This window comes from Poecilia formosa, unplaced genomic scaffold (genome assembly GCF_000485575.1).
Source record: "Poecilia formosa unplaced genomic scaffold, Poecilia_formosa-5.1.2 Scaffold473, whole genome shotgun sequence".
Classification (NCBI taxonomy): Eukaryota; Metazoa; Chordata; class Actinopteri; order Cyprinodontiformes; family Poeciliidae; genus Poecilia; species Poecilia formosa.
Window position 1 is genome coordinate 409,229 of NW_006800412.1, and position 15,890 is coordinate 425,118.

At 39.7% G+C, this 15,890-nt stretch overlaps 3 protein-coding genes and 1 long non-coding RNA gene across 5 annotated transcripts in view; 3 read left to right on the plus strand and 1 right to left on the minus strand.

Moving 5' to 3' along the window:
- LOC103156304 (formin-binding protein 1-like) overlaps nt 1-1,340 on the plus strand; it is a 30,120-nt gene extending 28,780 nt beyond the window's left edge. The window contains exons 17-18 of the mRNA XM_016664227.1: nt 209-367; nt 741-1,340. Coding sequence (XP_016519713.1) covers nt 209-367; nt 741-769 — 188 coding nt within the window. The 3' untranslated portion in view covers nt 770-1,340. The remainder of the gene's footprint in view (nt 1-208; nt 368-740) is intronic.
- On the minus strand, nt 613-1,617 carry LOC107833871 (uncharacterized). The gene is made up of 2 exons (XR_001659647.1): nt 1,471-1,617; nt 613-1,356 (listed from the first exon to the last, which is right to left on the minus strand). It is a non-coding gene; the product is annotated as an uncharacterized LOC107833871 (long non-coding RNA).
- A 1,646-nt stretch (nt 1,618-3,263) lies between these two features.
- On the plus strand, nt 3,264-7,777 carry pierce1 (piercer of microtubule wall 1). Of its 2 annotated transcripts, XM_007578300.2 has the most exons (4): nt 3,264-3,445; nt 6,699-6,795; nt 7,114-7,192; nt 7,315-7,777. In XM_007578300.2, exons 2-4 carry the CDS (start codon nt 6,701-6,703, stop codon nt 7,504-7,506), a joined length of 366 nt encoding a protein of 121 aa, XP_007578362.1. In that variant the 5' UTR covers nt 3,264-3,445; nt 6,699-6,700; the 3' UTR covers nt 7,507-7,777. The 2 variants fall into 2 exon arrangements, with proteins under 2 accessions (XP_007578362.1, XP_016519685.1); XM_016664199.1 differs by lacking the exon at nt 3,264-3,445 and having other exon boundaries at nt 6,582-6,795.
- A 3,979-nt stretch (nt 7,778-11,756) lies between these two features.
- Nucleotides 11,757-15,890, plus strand: part of LOC103156308 (noelin-like) — a 22,141-nt gene continuing 18,007 nt past the window's right edge. The window contains exons 1-2 of the mRNA XM_007578301.2: nt 11,757-11,911; nt 14,417-14,566. Of these exons, the coding sequence (XP_007578363.1) occupies nt 11,843-11,911; nt 14,417-14,566 (219 nt within the window). The 5' untranslated portion in view covers nt 11,757-11,842. The remainder of the gene's footprint in view (nt 11,912-14,416; nt 14,567-15,890) is intronic.

The window sequence follows — 15,890 nt, forward strand, 5'->3', positions numbered from 1 at the left end:
CATCATCATCATGATCACCATCATCATCATCATGATCACCATCATCATCATCATGATCACCATCATCATCTATCATCATTACCACCATCATCATCATCATCACCATCATGATTTGATTGAGTTTCACCCTAAGATAACCATACAGGAAGCTTTTGATGGGCCCTGCCCTCCATCTGGTGGTTCTAGTTTGTTCTGACTCGTCCTGCAGGTCAGAACGAAGGAACGCTGTCGATGGTGGAGGGAGAGCTGCTGTCTGTGGTGGAGGAGGACAAAGGAGACGGCTGGACCAGAGTCCGCAGGAACCTGGAGGAGGAGGGATACGTCCCCACGTCCTACATCAAGGTGTTTCTGGACGGCAGCGCCAAAGGTACCGAGTGACCTGGGACGGTTCTTCATGCTGGAGGTCAAAGGTTAAAGGTCAACTCAGTCAGAGGAGCTAGCAAACATATTAAATGATTAATTTCCCAGGAAGATCTTTGTCCTGGTCCAAACCGGCATTGGTTCTAGGAACGGCCCGGTTCCTGTTGTCAAGGTAAACCCGGTTTAAAATGCAGAGTTCCTTTATATGGAGCCTGAAGCTTAAATGGTTTCATGAAACAACAACGAAGGTTGTACAGTTTGGATCCCACCAGAAGTGACGAGTTTCCTGAAGGTCAGAAAACTCGTCACTTCCTGTCTCATGTCTGTCTCACTCCAACATGTCTGTCTCACTCCAACATGTCTGTCTCTTTGTCTGGCAGGATTTGCACAGACCAGTCGTCTCGTTTAGCTCATCTGTCAGCCTGTCAGGACATCTTGCAACAGGAAGTGGCAGCTTCTGATTGGACAGAATTACTCTTTGGATATTTCACCCAATCAGTGTTCAGATGATTAACTTACGATGAACAGAAGCCTCTGACTGACCAGTCAGCCTTCAGGACTGATTTTCATTGACCTCTGATTAACTGTGTGAAATGTGTTGCTTGTGAAGAATCTGGAGGAGAAACCAGAAAAAACAGGATGTGATTTTAACAGGAAATGAAGCAAGCTTTCATGCTGTGATGTCATTGCTGTGCTGACGTCACAGCAGGTGTGAATTCAAAACATTCAGTTTCTTCTGTAAATATGAACCCCACCAACACAAATATTAACCACGCCCATGGAGAGGGGGCGGGGCACATAGGCTCCGCCCTTTAGTCAATGATTATTGAATATATTAAGTGTGAAATGTGAATGTTTTGATTTAATAATTATCAAACTGACAAGTTATTAACCGATTGTTTTTTTATTAGTCTTATGAGCACGCCATTTGTAACTTCCTGTATGTACAACTTTCAAAATAAAGTCCACTCTGAGCTGAACTCTTGTGTTTGCTGTCTTAAGTAGGAAAAGCTGTGCAAGGTTCCTGCAGAGATTAAAATTAAAGAGTGGTTATTATTATATTTTTATAAGTTTGTCGTGGTTTCTCTGTTTTTTGTGTCTTTGGTTTACTGGCAGACTCTACTCTCCTTTTTCTGTTAGGATCTTCGGTTGTTTTGGGTTTTGGTTTTGATTCATTGACTCTAGTTTAATTATTATTTGTTCCTTATTATCTTTATTTTCATGCAGCAACACAACTAATCTAATTACATTACTAAATCAGAATACCACAACATCTTTATTACTTATTATTAATTCTGGCATTACTGGAACAGTAAATGATAAATTCCCCCACAAAAGAACATACCTTTTCATTTTCTTAAAGAAGTAGAGCTAATTAAATGAGATAAACAAGAACTGGAAGTGGTTCCAGTTTCACTTGATGGCCAACCTGCTGAAACTGTGGTAAATTTTAAATACCTCGAGTCGTTCCTGGACAGTCAGCTCAACTTTGCTGAAAACACTGACTGTGTCTTTAAGAACTGTTCTCAGAGACTCTACCTTTTAAGAAGACCTGGGGGTTACCCGACTTGAGGTTGTGTACAACTTCTAGTTAGGTAGAGGTTGTTGAGTTAAAATGTTAAAACTAAACATTTTAACAAGAGTTTTAACTTTTCATCTTTTTTTTGGTTTGGTCACATGAGCTTCAGACTAACAGACAATATTTGAAGGATATTAAATGTCAGGTATAACAGCAGGTAAATGGTGGTGAAACCAAAACCATCTCTGTCTCAACTGTTTGCTGAAAGAACATGAAAGATGGCAGGAATATTTCAGCAGAGAGCGTCCATCCTCTTTATTCATCAGTTTGAACCTCTGAGCTCATGAAGGTGTTGCTGTGTTCCTCTGGTAATAAGAACATTTATTAGACATTTATTGATGGTGCAATAATTATTCTTAACCAAACTAAATAACATTTACCTTCAGCGTGCCAAGTGTTTTGCTCTCTTCACAAATTGTTGATAATGTGATTCATGAATATGATTTATCGTTTGAGTCGAAGGAAAATTTCCACGTTGATAGATTAAATAATTTAATCTTATTTTTTCCTATATATAAGACTACCAACAAAAAGACTCTCAGAATAATATACATGGCATTGTAAAAACAAAAATGTGAATTTTTGCTTGTATCTGTTTAACAACCCTGGTTGTAACAACCTGGGTTGTTATTCTTCTGTACCTAATTCATTTGTTTGTTATTGACTTTTGCTCGATTAAATTTCTTACGTATTCACTGCGAATGGTCTTTTTATTATAGTTGATCATGTTTTTCATATCTCCTTATTTCCTTTGTTCCTCCTGTAATTGATGGAGATATATAGATATTATTTATAATGTATAAAAGTATTGTTTGTCATGTAATTAGCTCTACATTACATAGAAAATAAAAAAATGTTTTATAAAATAATTTATCTTTTATCTTTTGCCAGTAATGCCAAAATTAATAGTAAATAATAAATAATAAAGACTTAATGGTGTTCTGATTTAGTAATGTAATCATATTAGTTGTATTACCACCCCCACGCCACTAGAGGCAGTAGCAGGCCCGAAAAGATGTGGCTAAGCAGATTTAGAAGTAGAGAAAGCTACAAAATTTGTTAAAAACTGAGCTGCGCTGAAGTAAATAAAAGAGAGGGGAGTTCAAATAGATGCTGAGAGTGAAAATCCTTCTTAAAGATGAAGATATATCACAGATTTAAAAAGAAAATAAAAACGGAAGGCCGAGGATAATATAGGAAATAGCTCAACTTCACTTCGGAAGAACTTCATTCAGGAATAGTACGATTCATCTGATCGTCTCTTTACTTATTAGATAGGACTGGAGTGTCACTAAGAGTCCATTTCTAAATAAGGTATGAGACTGACGGCGATCCGTCCCGCCCCTTCCTGTTTGCTGCAGCCAGGTGAACTTCCTCCATTGCTGTCTCTGCGGCTAGCTGCTTGTGTTTGGCGCATTTCTAAAATTGTTAAAGAATATTTCTGAACCGGGCCGAAATAACAAAACCGAACAATTATATTTTGTTCTTTCTGGCAACCGCTCGACGGTGAGTTGTTTTTTTCATGTACTTTTTTTTTTTTTTTTTGCAGAAATGTGGTGGCAGAACCCCCATTTAAAATCCCTATTTTAGCGATATAAAAAATTCTCTTGTAGATTAAAAGGTCATTCTTCTGTTGTTCATCTTGTGGCCGAATAAATACCCTCAGTGTTAAAAAAGAAACAAAAAAACTTTTCATTTTTGTAGAGGGTACTTTTGGTTACTTTTTCATTTATCGTGGGCCTACAGCAGGGGGGCCCAAAGTGGGTCCTGGAGGCCCGGCATCCTGCACGTTTGATTCTCTCCCTGGTAGTAACGACCTTTTCAGCAGGTCAATGTTCCTCTTAGGCCTCTAATGATCCATCATTTGATCCAGGTGCGTTAAACCAGGGAGAGAATAAAACATGCAGGATGCCTCCAGGACCCACTTTGGGGACCCCTGATTTATAGGATTCTTGAATTGGTTCACTTATTTGAATTTACGCAGCAAAGCAATTAATTGTTTGTTTAAATATTTGACTTTAATGTCAATTTAACTTTGATACAACTTGAAAGTGCACTTTAATTTGATCTTTAACTTTAAATTAATTTGAATGATTACTGAGAAATGCTTTATGAAATATAGCAATTATTTTATTGATGAATGTTTAATTTTTTGGATAACAGTATAAACCTGAAATGTGAATGTGAATTAGTTTATTTATGACCTTGTTTAGGTCAGGTTTTCTCCACCATCACCGCAGCCTTGCAGTAGGACATTTATTAAAATAAACTTAGCTTTGGATTATTTTACCAAATTTATTTGGATTATTGATTGATGAACCATTAATCACCCTGCATACAAATGGACAGACTAGAATCAGAAAAAACTCTTGGATGTCATCAGGGTCTATTTGTTGTTGTTTTTTGTTTTTGCTTATAATCATAAATAATAATAATAATAACAATTGTTGTTGTTGTTATTATATTTAATACATTCTTAAATGTATGCAATGGAAAACCGGATCACATGAACTTGAGTATAATGTAGGGTTGCCACCTTTCAGAAATCAAAATAAGGGACGCCCTACTCTCACGTGGTGGAACGTCTGCTGCAGTGATGGACATTATTCTATGGCGATGCTTTTTGTCTAAGTGATCCATAGAACAATCATTCATTCATAGAGGTTGCTTAGGGTACCCAAAACTGTACTCCAATCAGAGTAGCATACTTAAACACAAACAGAAAGTGTAAAAAGTATTTGGTAAACTACTCAAGTACTGATCAAAACTAACATCTGGGACGGTGTAAAACTGAATAAAGCATAGAATGTTTAAAACCACTGACATTTAATTTGTAAGACATTTTTCTTAGTTATTAATAGCATGCTCTGACTGAATATAGTTTAATTGTAGTTTTAGAATTACTAATTTAGTCAGTGATGAATGTATTTTGAAATTGTATTATCTGTTACTATATTGGAGTCAAATGGAAAAATGTGTGAGTGAAAATATTTTGTTTAGTATTAGAAAATTGCTCAGGTTTATGGTGAAAGGGTTTTTGGAAAATGACTGTGTTAATTTTTATACTTAGGATTGAATATTATATTTGATAGGTTAGAAAAAGGAATTTTACCCCGTTCTGTTCTGTTCTGTTGATTTTATGTATTACTTTTGGTTTACGTCAGGACTCAATCTTTTGAGGTGCTGAACGCAGAAGAACAAAGTTAGGTTTGTGGAGGTAACCTTTGCTGGAACTAATTACAGAATTTAAGTTTCTTCCTGAGGAATCTGAGCAGGGAGAAAAGCAGGAGAGATTCCAGATTTCACAGCGATCTGTGAAATACCTTTCTCTGTTTCTCTTTGCCCAGATGGCCTTAAAACCACAGGAGTTCAGGACAAGCTCTGCTCTCCTTTTGTTAAACAAAGGGGACAAAATGGCTTTTGATCGTGGAAGCAAATTATAAGGAGGTTCTAACTTGTAAGAAGGTCCATGACAGCTCCCAGTTGGTCAGGCAGAGATGCGCCTTATTTGAATATATTAAAGAGGAAAAACACACCTTTACTATAAAAGTTTGTACACAGGAGTAACAAATCAGATTGCTGCCTTATTTTGCTTCTCCAAAGACGCGTCTTTGCCTTTTTTTCTATCCTCTTTGTCTCAGGTAAATGAACGTATGTCTCTGTTCTGCAGTTTCTGTTGTAATTTTATGTGTTGTCTTCTATTGGATTAAACTGCAATTCTGTGACGTCACTCGTTGTTTTTGTGTGGCTACGCGCGCCCCGCCGGGAGAACCTGGGATCGAAGGAGATTGAGCAAAAGAGTTTATTTCTTAAGAAATATTATAACTTGAAATCTTCTTCAACAACATTTATAGAAATTCAGAACAAATCGCGTCCCGTATCGGTTCAATATGGAACACAACATTTAACAGTAAAATACGGGACGATTCCGTATTATAAGGGACGGATGGCAACCCTAATATAATGACGTACTTCCTGTCTAACGGTGTTTGATCTGTGCTCCTATTATTCCTTGTTAGTTTTACATGTGATGTTTTGAGTTAAGAGGCGGATTTATGAAAATAACAAAATTTCTCATCTTTATAGTAAATTCAAAGAAAGTAGTATGACAGCACATTAGTAAAGTTTGATATGATAAACTGAGCAGAAAAAAGAATAAATGAAAAAGAATAGTCACAAAATAACTGAGGAAAGTAAAACAAAATGCTACAAATACACAAGAGGAACTTCAAATCTTAAGATATTAACATACTGGTATAAAGATTGGGCTTTTGTGGTGTCGCAACATTAATTTCATGCATATTTATGAAATTAATATCTGAATTTTTTTGTGGGAATGGAATAGAAAGCTGCTTGGTTCTTGTCATGATTTTTAAACAAATGTTTTCTTAGACTAGAGGAGAAAACTGATGAATTATTGTAACATTTTTTGGTTCATAAAGTCACAACATTCATAGTTTCTTTTAAAAAGGACATTTTAATTCCATTAGTCTTTGTATTTTTCAAATGTAGCATCATCTCTCTCTCTCCATGTCTTTGTCTCATGACCCTCAAACGGGGTGGATGGCCTTTAAGCATCTTGGTTCTGAAGGTTCTGGTGGTTCTGACCCATATTTTTTAGCATCTGCTGTATAATTTCTGAATGAAGATACAAACAGAAATTCTTCCCACCTTATAAGGAAATCCCAGCAGAAGGGGGCGGGGCCTGTCTCCATGGTAACAGCTGTGTTGTTGCTAACTGAACTCTCTCTGCAATCAGACATGGAGGATCAGAAGAATCAGACTTGTGACTTTTACCGCACCGATCCAGATCTGCCGGAGAGATTCAACAACCCTGAATTTTTCAACACTTTCAGGTAAATAATTAATAACAAATTAATAACAGTCAGCCGATCCTAAATGATCCAAACCTGCTGCTGTCCTGAGACTGGCTTCTCACACAGGCAGTAGTAATAGTAGTACTAGTAGTAGTACTACTAGTACTACTACTACATAGGGCACATTAAGGGCAGATGTGGGCTCACGTCTGCCCTTAATGTGAGCCCACGTTAAGGGCAGACTGCTCTCCTGTTGGCTCAGCTTGTACTTTGGGTACAGTGCCGATTAGAGCTGGGGTCAGTCAGTCAATGCTCCTTGCTACCTTCATCCTGATGAAGATGATGTTTGGTTGTCAGGGTGAGGAAGACTCATCCCTTATATCGGACCTGGAACCAAACATACGGCAGCAAGAAACCAACAGTTCATGAGATGCAGGTAAGACGAGTTTAGCATTTCAGTAGATGATTTATATTTATAAATTAAATATAAATTTTTTAATTTATAGATCTATAAGGACAGATGGAGGGTTGGCTTTAACCCACTTTTTCCTGTTTCAGACTGGTTTCAAAGTGATGTCTCACCACTTCTCAGAACACTACCTGCGTTTCGGGATGCATCGCGATCAGGGCTTCAACACGGCAGTGGACCGGAGCTGGGTCATGCATCCCATGGAAACCCAGAACAAGAGATACCAGCTGCAGCATGTGTATCTCTACGGACACCAATGCAGAGCGTCCAGCAATAAATGACTCCCTGCTCTCTGAAAGTTTTGTTTGTGTGTAATACTCCACCTCAACCAGCAGATGGCGGCATTGTTTAAAGCTCTACTGACTAACTCAGGTGAAACCGTGTCATCCTGAGGCTTACTTCATTTATCCATTTTTAAAATCTGTTTAACCCTTCAAGCCTGAATAATTTATGCTTTTCTCATGTTGTGTAACGAAAGCGCTGCAAAAGCCTTCATCACATGATGTCTTATAATTTCTGAATGCCTTAACATATTAAATACATACTTTAACCAAAATTTTTCTGGGCCAGAAATGTTCATATTTCAGTTAAATCACAAGTGGGCGTGGCCAAACTGCTCCACAGCGTGAGATGGGACAAATCTTAGGTCGTAGAGGTCTGAAACTCAAGAGATCCCCTCAAATCAAGAAAAAAAGTCCCTTTGAGGTACCCCCTAAAATGCATGGGGAGGCCGCCATTTTGAGTCAAAGGGAAAATTTTGGCATTTTTTCACGTTTACACCTTGAATTTCAAAAAACTCCTCCTAGGGATTTTGATTTATCTGCTTCATTTTTGGTCAAGATGCAGGCAGGGCTTTAAAAGTTATATAAAAAAAAGGCTTTTCGTACATGTTCAGGGAGCGTGGCACAGCGGTGAACTTGACTACTCGCCAAAGCAAACAAAACATAACTTTCACATAAAAAAGTCAATTGGCACCAAACTTGACATGAGTGATCATGATGGGATCCCTGACGATCCAATGTCATCATAGTCTGACGTCATCTAAGCCCCGCCCCCTCAGAACAGGAAGTGACCATTTTTTATTGGATAGCTGCATCTCGGACTCCCTTGATCTAATCAAGGTGATCTTTTGTCAGATGACAGATAACAAATTGGTCTCACTTTCTTTAAACTGCCAAGAGTTTTCAGTGGAGGGTGTGGTCGGCACTTATTGAAATATGAAACAGTAATTTGTTCAATGGTTGTTAGGGGACAGCTTGTTGTGCTGCCATCTGCTGTGTCTTCTGAGTACTTCAGTTGTACTGTTACATTCTGAAAAAACATAGATACGCTGAAACGCCTGTTCTCATCAACGCCATTGTCATATGTTTGGCTCTAACTACCATGTTTCAGCTGACCTGCACCAAACTCATTAGCATGGATCGTCGTCCACCCCCAACCGAATGCAGTCCAATATTTGGTGGGTGTGGCCTAATTCCTTCACAGCACCCCTTTTAAAAATTTTGCCCCAAGCCATTCTTTGAAAGACGATCATTTGTTAAACATCTGTATCTTAGCAAAATCTACAAAAGTGTCTTGCAGCCTCGGTTCCTACCCAACATCAAGTCAGCCATTTTTGGATCAATGCCATGTTGTATCTGAGTGAACTCTACCTACAGCATTTCACCTGCAGACTTCAGAATCACTCAGCAGAGTCTGGGGGCGTCAGAAGTTATCAAAATATGTTTTACATTGAAGCATGTCAACAGGAGACACCAGAAAATAAAAACAAGAAAAAATGTTTTATGCAATGACATTCAAATGTTTTTTTCAGAAATCTGGAATCTAGCATTATGAAACACAAACATCTAGTTTTCACCTGGAGCTTTAAAGCAGGAATTAGTTCAGATTCTCTAGAAAACAGAACTAATGACAAAGATGAAAATATTGATTTCAGATTCACTTAGGCTTTTTCATGCTGTTCACCGTTCCAGGATAAAATGTTTGTAATGGCACCTTCAGCTGTTTTTCACCAGTTGGTCATAAAAAACCTGATATGAACTAATTTTAGTTTCATTTTCTGGGGAACAGCTTGTTTCTTCTTCTCTGGCTGAAATGTTGGTCTCTGTCCAACACACTCAGTGTGTGTGTGAATCTTGCTGACAACCATCTGACGCACACTCCCATGCTGCGCCTGCTGCAGATGGAGATGTTGTTTCCATGACAACCCGTAGAGGAACATAATTTATTTAAAGGCGATTCTGCTCCTCTTCATCTGCTGCCGGATTTTTAGCTCAGTTTGTTCTGAAGTCAGCAGAAGCTGCAGTGAAAACGTTTGTTTGAAACAGTTCAAGTGTTTCTCTGCAGCAAAATAATATAAAATATTATTTCCAATCAGAGACCTGTCATGAACTGGCTGCTGCGTTTATTCACTTTGGACCTATTTAAAGCTGAATCCTGAAACAGACCAAGCAGCTCTGAGGGTGGAAGCAACGACTAACAAGATGGCTACCGAGATTATCCGTCTTCATTAGAGAAACCAGACTCTGTTTCTCAACAGGAAGCCCAGACCGCTTGTATGAAGCAAAGCATAGAACAAATTACTTCCTGAAGGCATGTTGATGTTTTAGATTGTGACGTTTGTAGTCCCGTAGCTCGATGCTAAGGAGCTAACTGGAAGGTGTCTGCGCTGTAAGCCACCATCTTCCACTGTAAAGACAGAAGAATCGATCAGACACGGAGTGAATGTCTTCCTTCACTGCCTGATTGTAAAGCACCGCCAAATAACTGCACCATCATTAGCATCGTCTCTTTCTGTTCCCTGATTGGCTGGTAGAAAATCTACCAGAGACGATCTGAGTGGATGGGAGAAAGTCTGAACTGGAAGTGAGAATGATTGGAGCGGACAGGAAGTCAACGGCGGTGGGAGGAGTTCGCCTGCAGTTGCTGTGCTGCTGGTTCCATTGTGTCCTTGGGCAAGGCGCTTCAGCCACCTGGCCTGCTGGTGGGTGTCAGGAGGGCCGATAGGGGGGCCAGTGGGCGGTCATCCTAATCTAGAAAGTCCTAGATCACTGAAAACATCCAGGATTCAAACTTTTCTTCCAGCTGAACCGGCATGATGCTGCCATCACCTCATCATTTTCCCTCTCCTGATTTTAACTTTTTACTTTTATGAAAAACCAAAAATAATCATCAGTTCATCTGCTCAGTTTTCTCAAACCACCTGTCGGTCCTGATCCTGGTTCTGGTTTCTTCCTGTTAAAGTGGAGTTTTTCCTGTCCACTGTCGCCCCCTGCTGGTCAGGAGTGAGGCTGCTGTTTCCTTAGATAAAAACTTTTTAAATCTATTTTGAATAATTAATGAATCTTTATGTTGTGATTGATAACTGGGATAAATTTTAATATCTGCATGATTGGATTGAAAATAATTTTTTAGAACTGCCCCATGGTGGCCGTGGCGACCGTCCGGTAGCTCAACACCATGAGCCTGTGAAGAGCTTTGGACTCCTCTGGACTTGAGAAAGTGCTGAACAAGTTCAGGACGTTGATCGTTTTGTTAGCAAAGATTCTGGAAGCAACATTAGTTCTGACTCGGTGCTATAGAAATGCACTGAATAGAACCAACTGGGACTGAAGGTCCCTCTCATTCTACCAGCAGAACCAGCACTGTGGTACCAGACTGTTCTGGTAGGAACCTCTGGACCGATCAGAACCGGTCAGGTCTCTGATGGATCTGATTATTGAGGTTTTCTGTGTGAGATTATAATCTGGATTATCAGGGAAGCTGAACAGCAGAACCTGATCTCTAGTTTGGATCAGATGAAGGATTTTAACTTCCTGATAGTTTTGTCTAAATCAGGGAGTCAAACTCCAGTCCTCTGCTGTCCTGCAGGTTTTAGATGAGCCACAGGTGAAAACACTTCATTTCCTCCTCCTGCTGTGGATCAAGGTCTCCAGAGCCTTAATGAGCTGATGATTCTGTTCAGGTGGTTCAGCAGAGAAACATCTGAAGGCTGCAGGACTGGAGTTTGACACTGGTGGTCTAAATCAGGGGGGTCCTAAGTGGGTCCTGGAGGCCCGGCATCCTGCATGAAGTTCTCTCCCTAGTGGTAGCAACAACCTCCTCAGCATGTCAATGTTCTCCTTGGCCTCTAATGATCCATCATTTGATGCAGGTGTGTAAAACCAGGGAGAGAATAAAACATGCAGGATGCTGGAACTCCAGGACCCACTTTGGACACATTTGATCTATATAATCAATAATCTGGAGATAATCAGTTAAAGCCAGTTGATCACTAAACTTTCCATCTTTATTTGGTTTATGGATTTTATTATTTTAATTCTGAATATCAGTGAAAAGGTTAAAAAAATCACATTTAAGAGGAAAAAACTGAAAGAACCAAACAGCTCATCTTCCTCCTCTTCCTCCTCTTCCTCAGATTTGTCTGTTAGCCCCTCCCCCTCTCTGAGCTGGGGGTTCTGGTTTCTGTCGGCTGCTTTTAGCCGTTGCATCATCTAAGGATACTGGGTGAACTGGTGACTGTAGCAGCAGGATACTGGGTGAACTGGTGAGCGTAGAGCCGGATCTCTGGGCGGATCGGTGCTGATCGTCGGCGCTGGATGTTTTTGGGAGGCAGTGATGGAGTCTGAGGAGAATCTGCTGAATGTTTTTCTGCAGCTGCTGCTGATCGGCTCTCGCTTCACTCTGGTAACAGAAATTCAGAACTCAGATGATTTTCTTCATGTTCTGCCGTTTGATTTGTTCTCTGGTTTTTTATCTCCCAGATTTTCTCAACATGAAATTGTTCTTGTTTGTAGTTCTCAGAGAAAATACACAGAATATTTAAATTTTTCAATATCTGAAAATTGGACCAAATAATCAGACAAAATCAACATTTTTTTTATATTGCATATTTTTTTGTAGCTATTATCCCATTTAATGGAACCTGAAAATCAGGAACCCAAAACAGTCTGAGTTAGAAATATGTTAATAAAATTAAGTTTTGGTCCAATTCTTAATAATTAAACGGATAAAAACTGAAAATCTAATTATTGAGAAACACTGGCATTCCTCCATTACTCAAGAAATAAAAACATTTAGCAGGTTGTAAAGAAAAGCTGAAACATTTAAACTCTAACTGATCAATTAATCTGCCACCAAAACCTACATTTTATTGGATCAAAATGCAAAACAGTAAATCTTCAGTTTCTAATTTTATCCAAGTGAGATGGAACAAATTCTCCTCACAGTGCGAGTTTTAACACTTCTCTAACACGTCCGTCCGTTCTCCAGCCAACTGTGAGCTGCTTCATCTGTAAAAACAAAACAAAAAAAAAAAGATCCAAAATAAGAGGAACCAATGATGATGGCCAGGACAAGTAAAGAAAAATAAAAACCCAGAAGCTGAACGGCACTTAGGTCAGAAATCCAGAAAATTTCTTTATTTCATTGGTTCTTTAAGATATCTCTCTGTTAGAGATAATTTTATTTGATTATTGATTCTTCTGATCAAACATGTTCTCTGATCCATTTCACTCAGTTAAACAATCCAGCCAGCAGAGGGCAGCACATTTCTAGAAGAGGGATTTGGAAGATATTTTTCTCATTTTGTCCCACAGGGTCGAACCTAAACGTGGCTCCCACTTTAGACCCAGAGAGTCCAGAAACTTCTGGACATTTTCCTGGTTCAATAAATAATTTCAAATGAAAATATAATTCTGTGGATGTTGATGATATTCTGAGGCTCACCTATTAGGACTCACACTTGGCATGTTTTCATGTACAATAAAGTTTCAGTTATATTGGCAGCGTGATCAGCGCCGCCGTCCTCCAGAACGCCGGTGGCCTCAGCGCCACCCAGCATTGCTCTGTTTACGGCAGTAAAGATGGCCGCCGTCTCTGGATGGATTTAAAAGTTGTTGAGAGCGACGCGGTCAGCAGACGAAGGAAGCTGATAGAAAGCTAACAGCTAACAGTTACACCCTTTAGCGCAGCTTTGGCTGCAGCTTCTGAACCGGTTCTGTTTGGATGTGGAGTCCAACCAGAACTGGTGTGGTTGGGATGTGATGCATTCACTGACTCGTACTGCTTTCATCACTTCATTATTATCATTTTCAGACGTTTAGATTCTGTCTGGATTCTTCTGCTGCAGAATTTTGATGCATGTCGGATAAAATGCGACGTTCATCCTGCAGACGTTTGAGAACGTCCAGACAGTTTAGTTCCTCATGTGGAAGGGGAACTGATCGGATTTTATTGGGGCGAAAAGATTCGAATCAGCCGTTCAAATTGGATCTGGGTTGAATTTGGGCAGTAAAGCCGATTTGGGTCTTGCTGAGTTAACGTTGCCTAAGGTACATGAACAACGGCCCTAGATTGTTTCTTGTCTCTTTCCTGGATTCAGTCCAAAATCTGTCGTTGTCTTGTCCTTTATTATAGTTTAAGTTGTGTTCTTTTTTAGACTGTAAAAAAACAAACTAGAGAATTATTTTTAACAAATGTGTTATACGTAACATAATATTAAAAAATACAATGGTGAAAGACTAGACCTGTTCTTGGTAAAATACCTTGGTAGCTCAGGAGGTTCTGTCTACCTCTGAACCTTGGCATTGATCGTGTGATGACCTGTTTCCAGTTTGTTGGATTTCTGCTGGTTTCGCTGCTCCAATCTCAATGTTACCATCTTTAAAAAAACAAAAAAAAATTGGCTCTAATGGCCTTTATTTGAAAGCACGAGGACAGGAAAGTAGGCAAAGCGAGAGGGAAGACTCGAGGCAAAGTCCACCAGGCTGGGACTCAAACCTGTGACAGCTGCCAGAGGACCAAGGCCTCCCCATGTGGGCCGCGCCCCACCCCCGCGCCACCACAGCACCCCTGTCAATCTGTCGGTTCTTCTTTTCCGTTCTAAACTTTTCTGGCTTCCCTCTGAGATCATCTGCCAGTGGGTTGTTGGAAGAAATCCCACTGCAGACATGTCACATCCTCCTGATTTACAAAAGCTGTTTTCAGTTTATTCAACTCAACAGTTTAGTCTCATGTACCAGTTTCCAACTTACGCTCCCTTAATTTATTAATGATTTTATCCGTTGTTGAAAATGCCAATACATTTTTGTAGTACTAATTTATTTTGGTTCAGTTTCAGTCTGAATTTGAATGAAAAAGGGAAATTATCAGACTGAGGCAGAATTCCCTGCTGCTGGTTGTTTTGTTCAGGCGGGTCCTTCGCCCCCCGAGGAGGGATGGCAGGTGTACAGCTCGGCTCAGGACTCTGAAGGAAGATGTGTTTGCACGGTGGTGGCTCCACAGCAGACGGTGTGCTCCAGAGACGCTCGAACCAAACAACTCAGACAACTGCTGGAGAAGGTAAAACCACTGAAAATGAAGCTTCCTTACATTACTGTTATTACTAAAATCAGCTGCTCGCAGCATTGCTGTAGTAACAGATGTTGGATTATTAGCTTGCTGCTGTTAGGATTTGAGTTTTCTGTGTTTATTGTGATCCTGTTCTGTCTGCTCCCTAATCGTTTCCCAGCTGTCTAGTTCCCCTAATTACTCCCTGTGTATTGAAGTCCACCTGTTGTCTCTGTCTCTTGTCAGATCCTTGTCATTTGTAAGTCGTTGTTGTTGTATGTCAGTTGTTGCACACAGTTGTACTGAGAAGTCCTGTGCTGACTCAGCTCTCGACTTTAGTTTTCAGTTGCTACCGATATTTAACTGCTGCTAAGTTTTCTGCCATGCCGCCTGAACTTGACTGTCTGGGCTGTTTATTAAATCTTCATCACAATCTTCATCTGGATTCACCACCACCTCATGACAGCTGCTAATAATGGCCCTTCTATTCCATATGACAGGATTCAGTGTGTTTGTTCCCATGGAGTCACTTACCTGTATGTCTGCACTGACAAGGACACTTTTTGCACTGTGGTCATCATACACTTAGATTTTGATCACTTGATCATTTGTATGCATGACCTTTATGGATGCTACAGGATACTTGAGTTTCCCATGTGATGAATAAATTGCTGTCTTCCATGATGTAATATTGCATATTTGAGACTAAAAGCATTAAAACCCAAATCACAGAATCCCCTTCAATATGGAAATTCAAATAAATTCAGTCACTGCACTTAGTGGATTTACTGAAGGCTCTCCAAGCAACCGGTTTAATTAGAAGGACAAGTGGAAAGATACAAGTTAGACAAAAATCTATGGTGCTGCTGATGATGGAACTTTAATTTGTTTGATGCAATTAAAATAAGTTTTTATGCTGTTTTTCTTTACTGTATAGAACATGAATGTGTATTAAACTGCATCATTATATGTATAGTTCATAAATCCCGGGGGAGGGGGGGGTCCGGGCCTCCCCCCCCCCCCCCCCCCCCATCTTGGAAAAGTCAAGAATTGTCCCCCAAAAGAGAAAATCATTGAAGAAACGTTTGCATTTAAATAACATCAATATGAAAAGGCAAAAGAAACAAAGAGCGAAATAAATCTGCCATTTATCTCAGGAAAAAAAAAAAAAATTTAGGTCCCCCCACTATTGTTAGAACAATGGTTCAGTCCAACTTGAAGGAGGAGCAACAGCAGAGCTGAACGGTACCGGCTCCGTTAGAGCCGCTGGAGTGAGGAGCTAGCTGTTAGCTGCTAGCTATTAGCTGCTAGCTGTTAGCTGCTAGCTGTTAGCTGC

Coding starts and splice junctions, on each gene's coding strand:
- pierce1 (XM_016664199.1), top strand. CDS start 6,653: ATGGTAACAGCTGTGTTGTTGCTAACTGAACTCTCTCTGCAATCAGAC. Junction 6,796..7,113: donor GAATTTTTCAACACTTTCAG/GTAAATAATTAA, acceptor TTTGGTTGTCAG/GGTGAGGAAGACTCATCCCT. Junction 7,193..7,314: donor CAACAGTTCATGAGATGCAG/GTAAGACGAGTT, acceptor TTCCTGTTTCAG/ACTGGTTTCAAAGTGATGTC.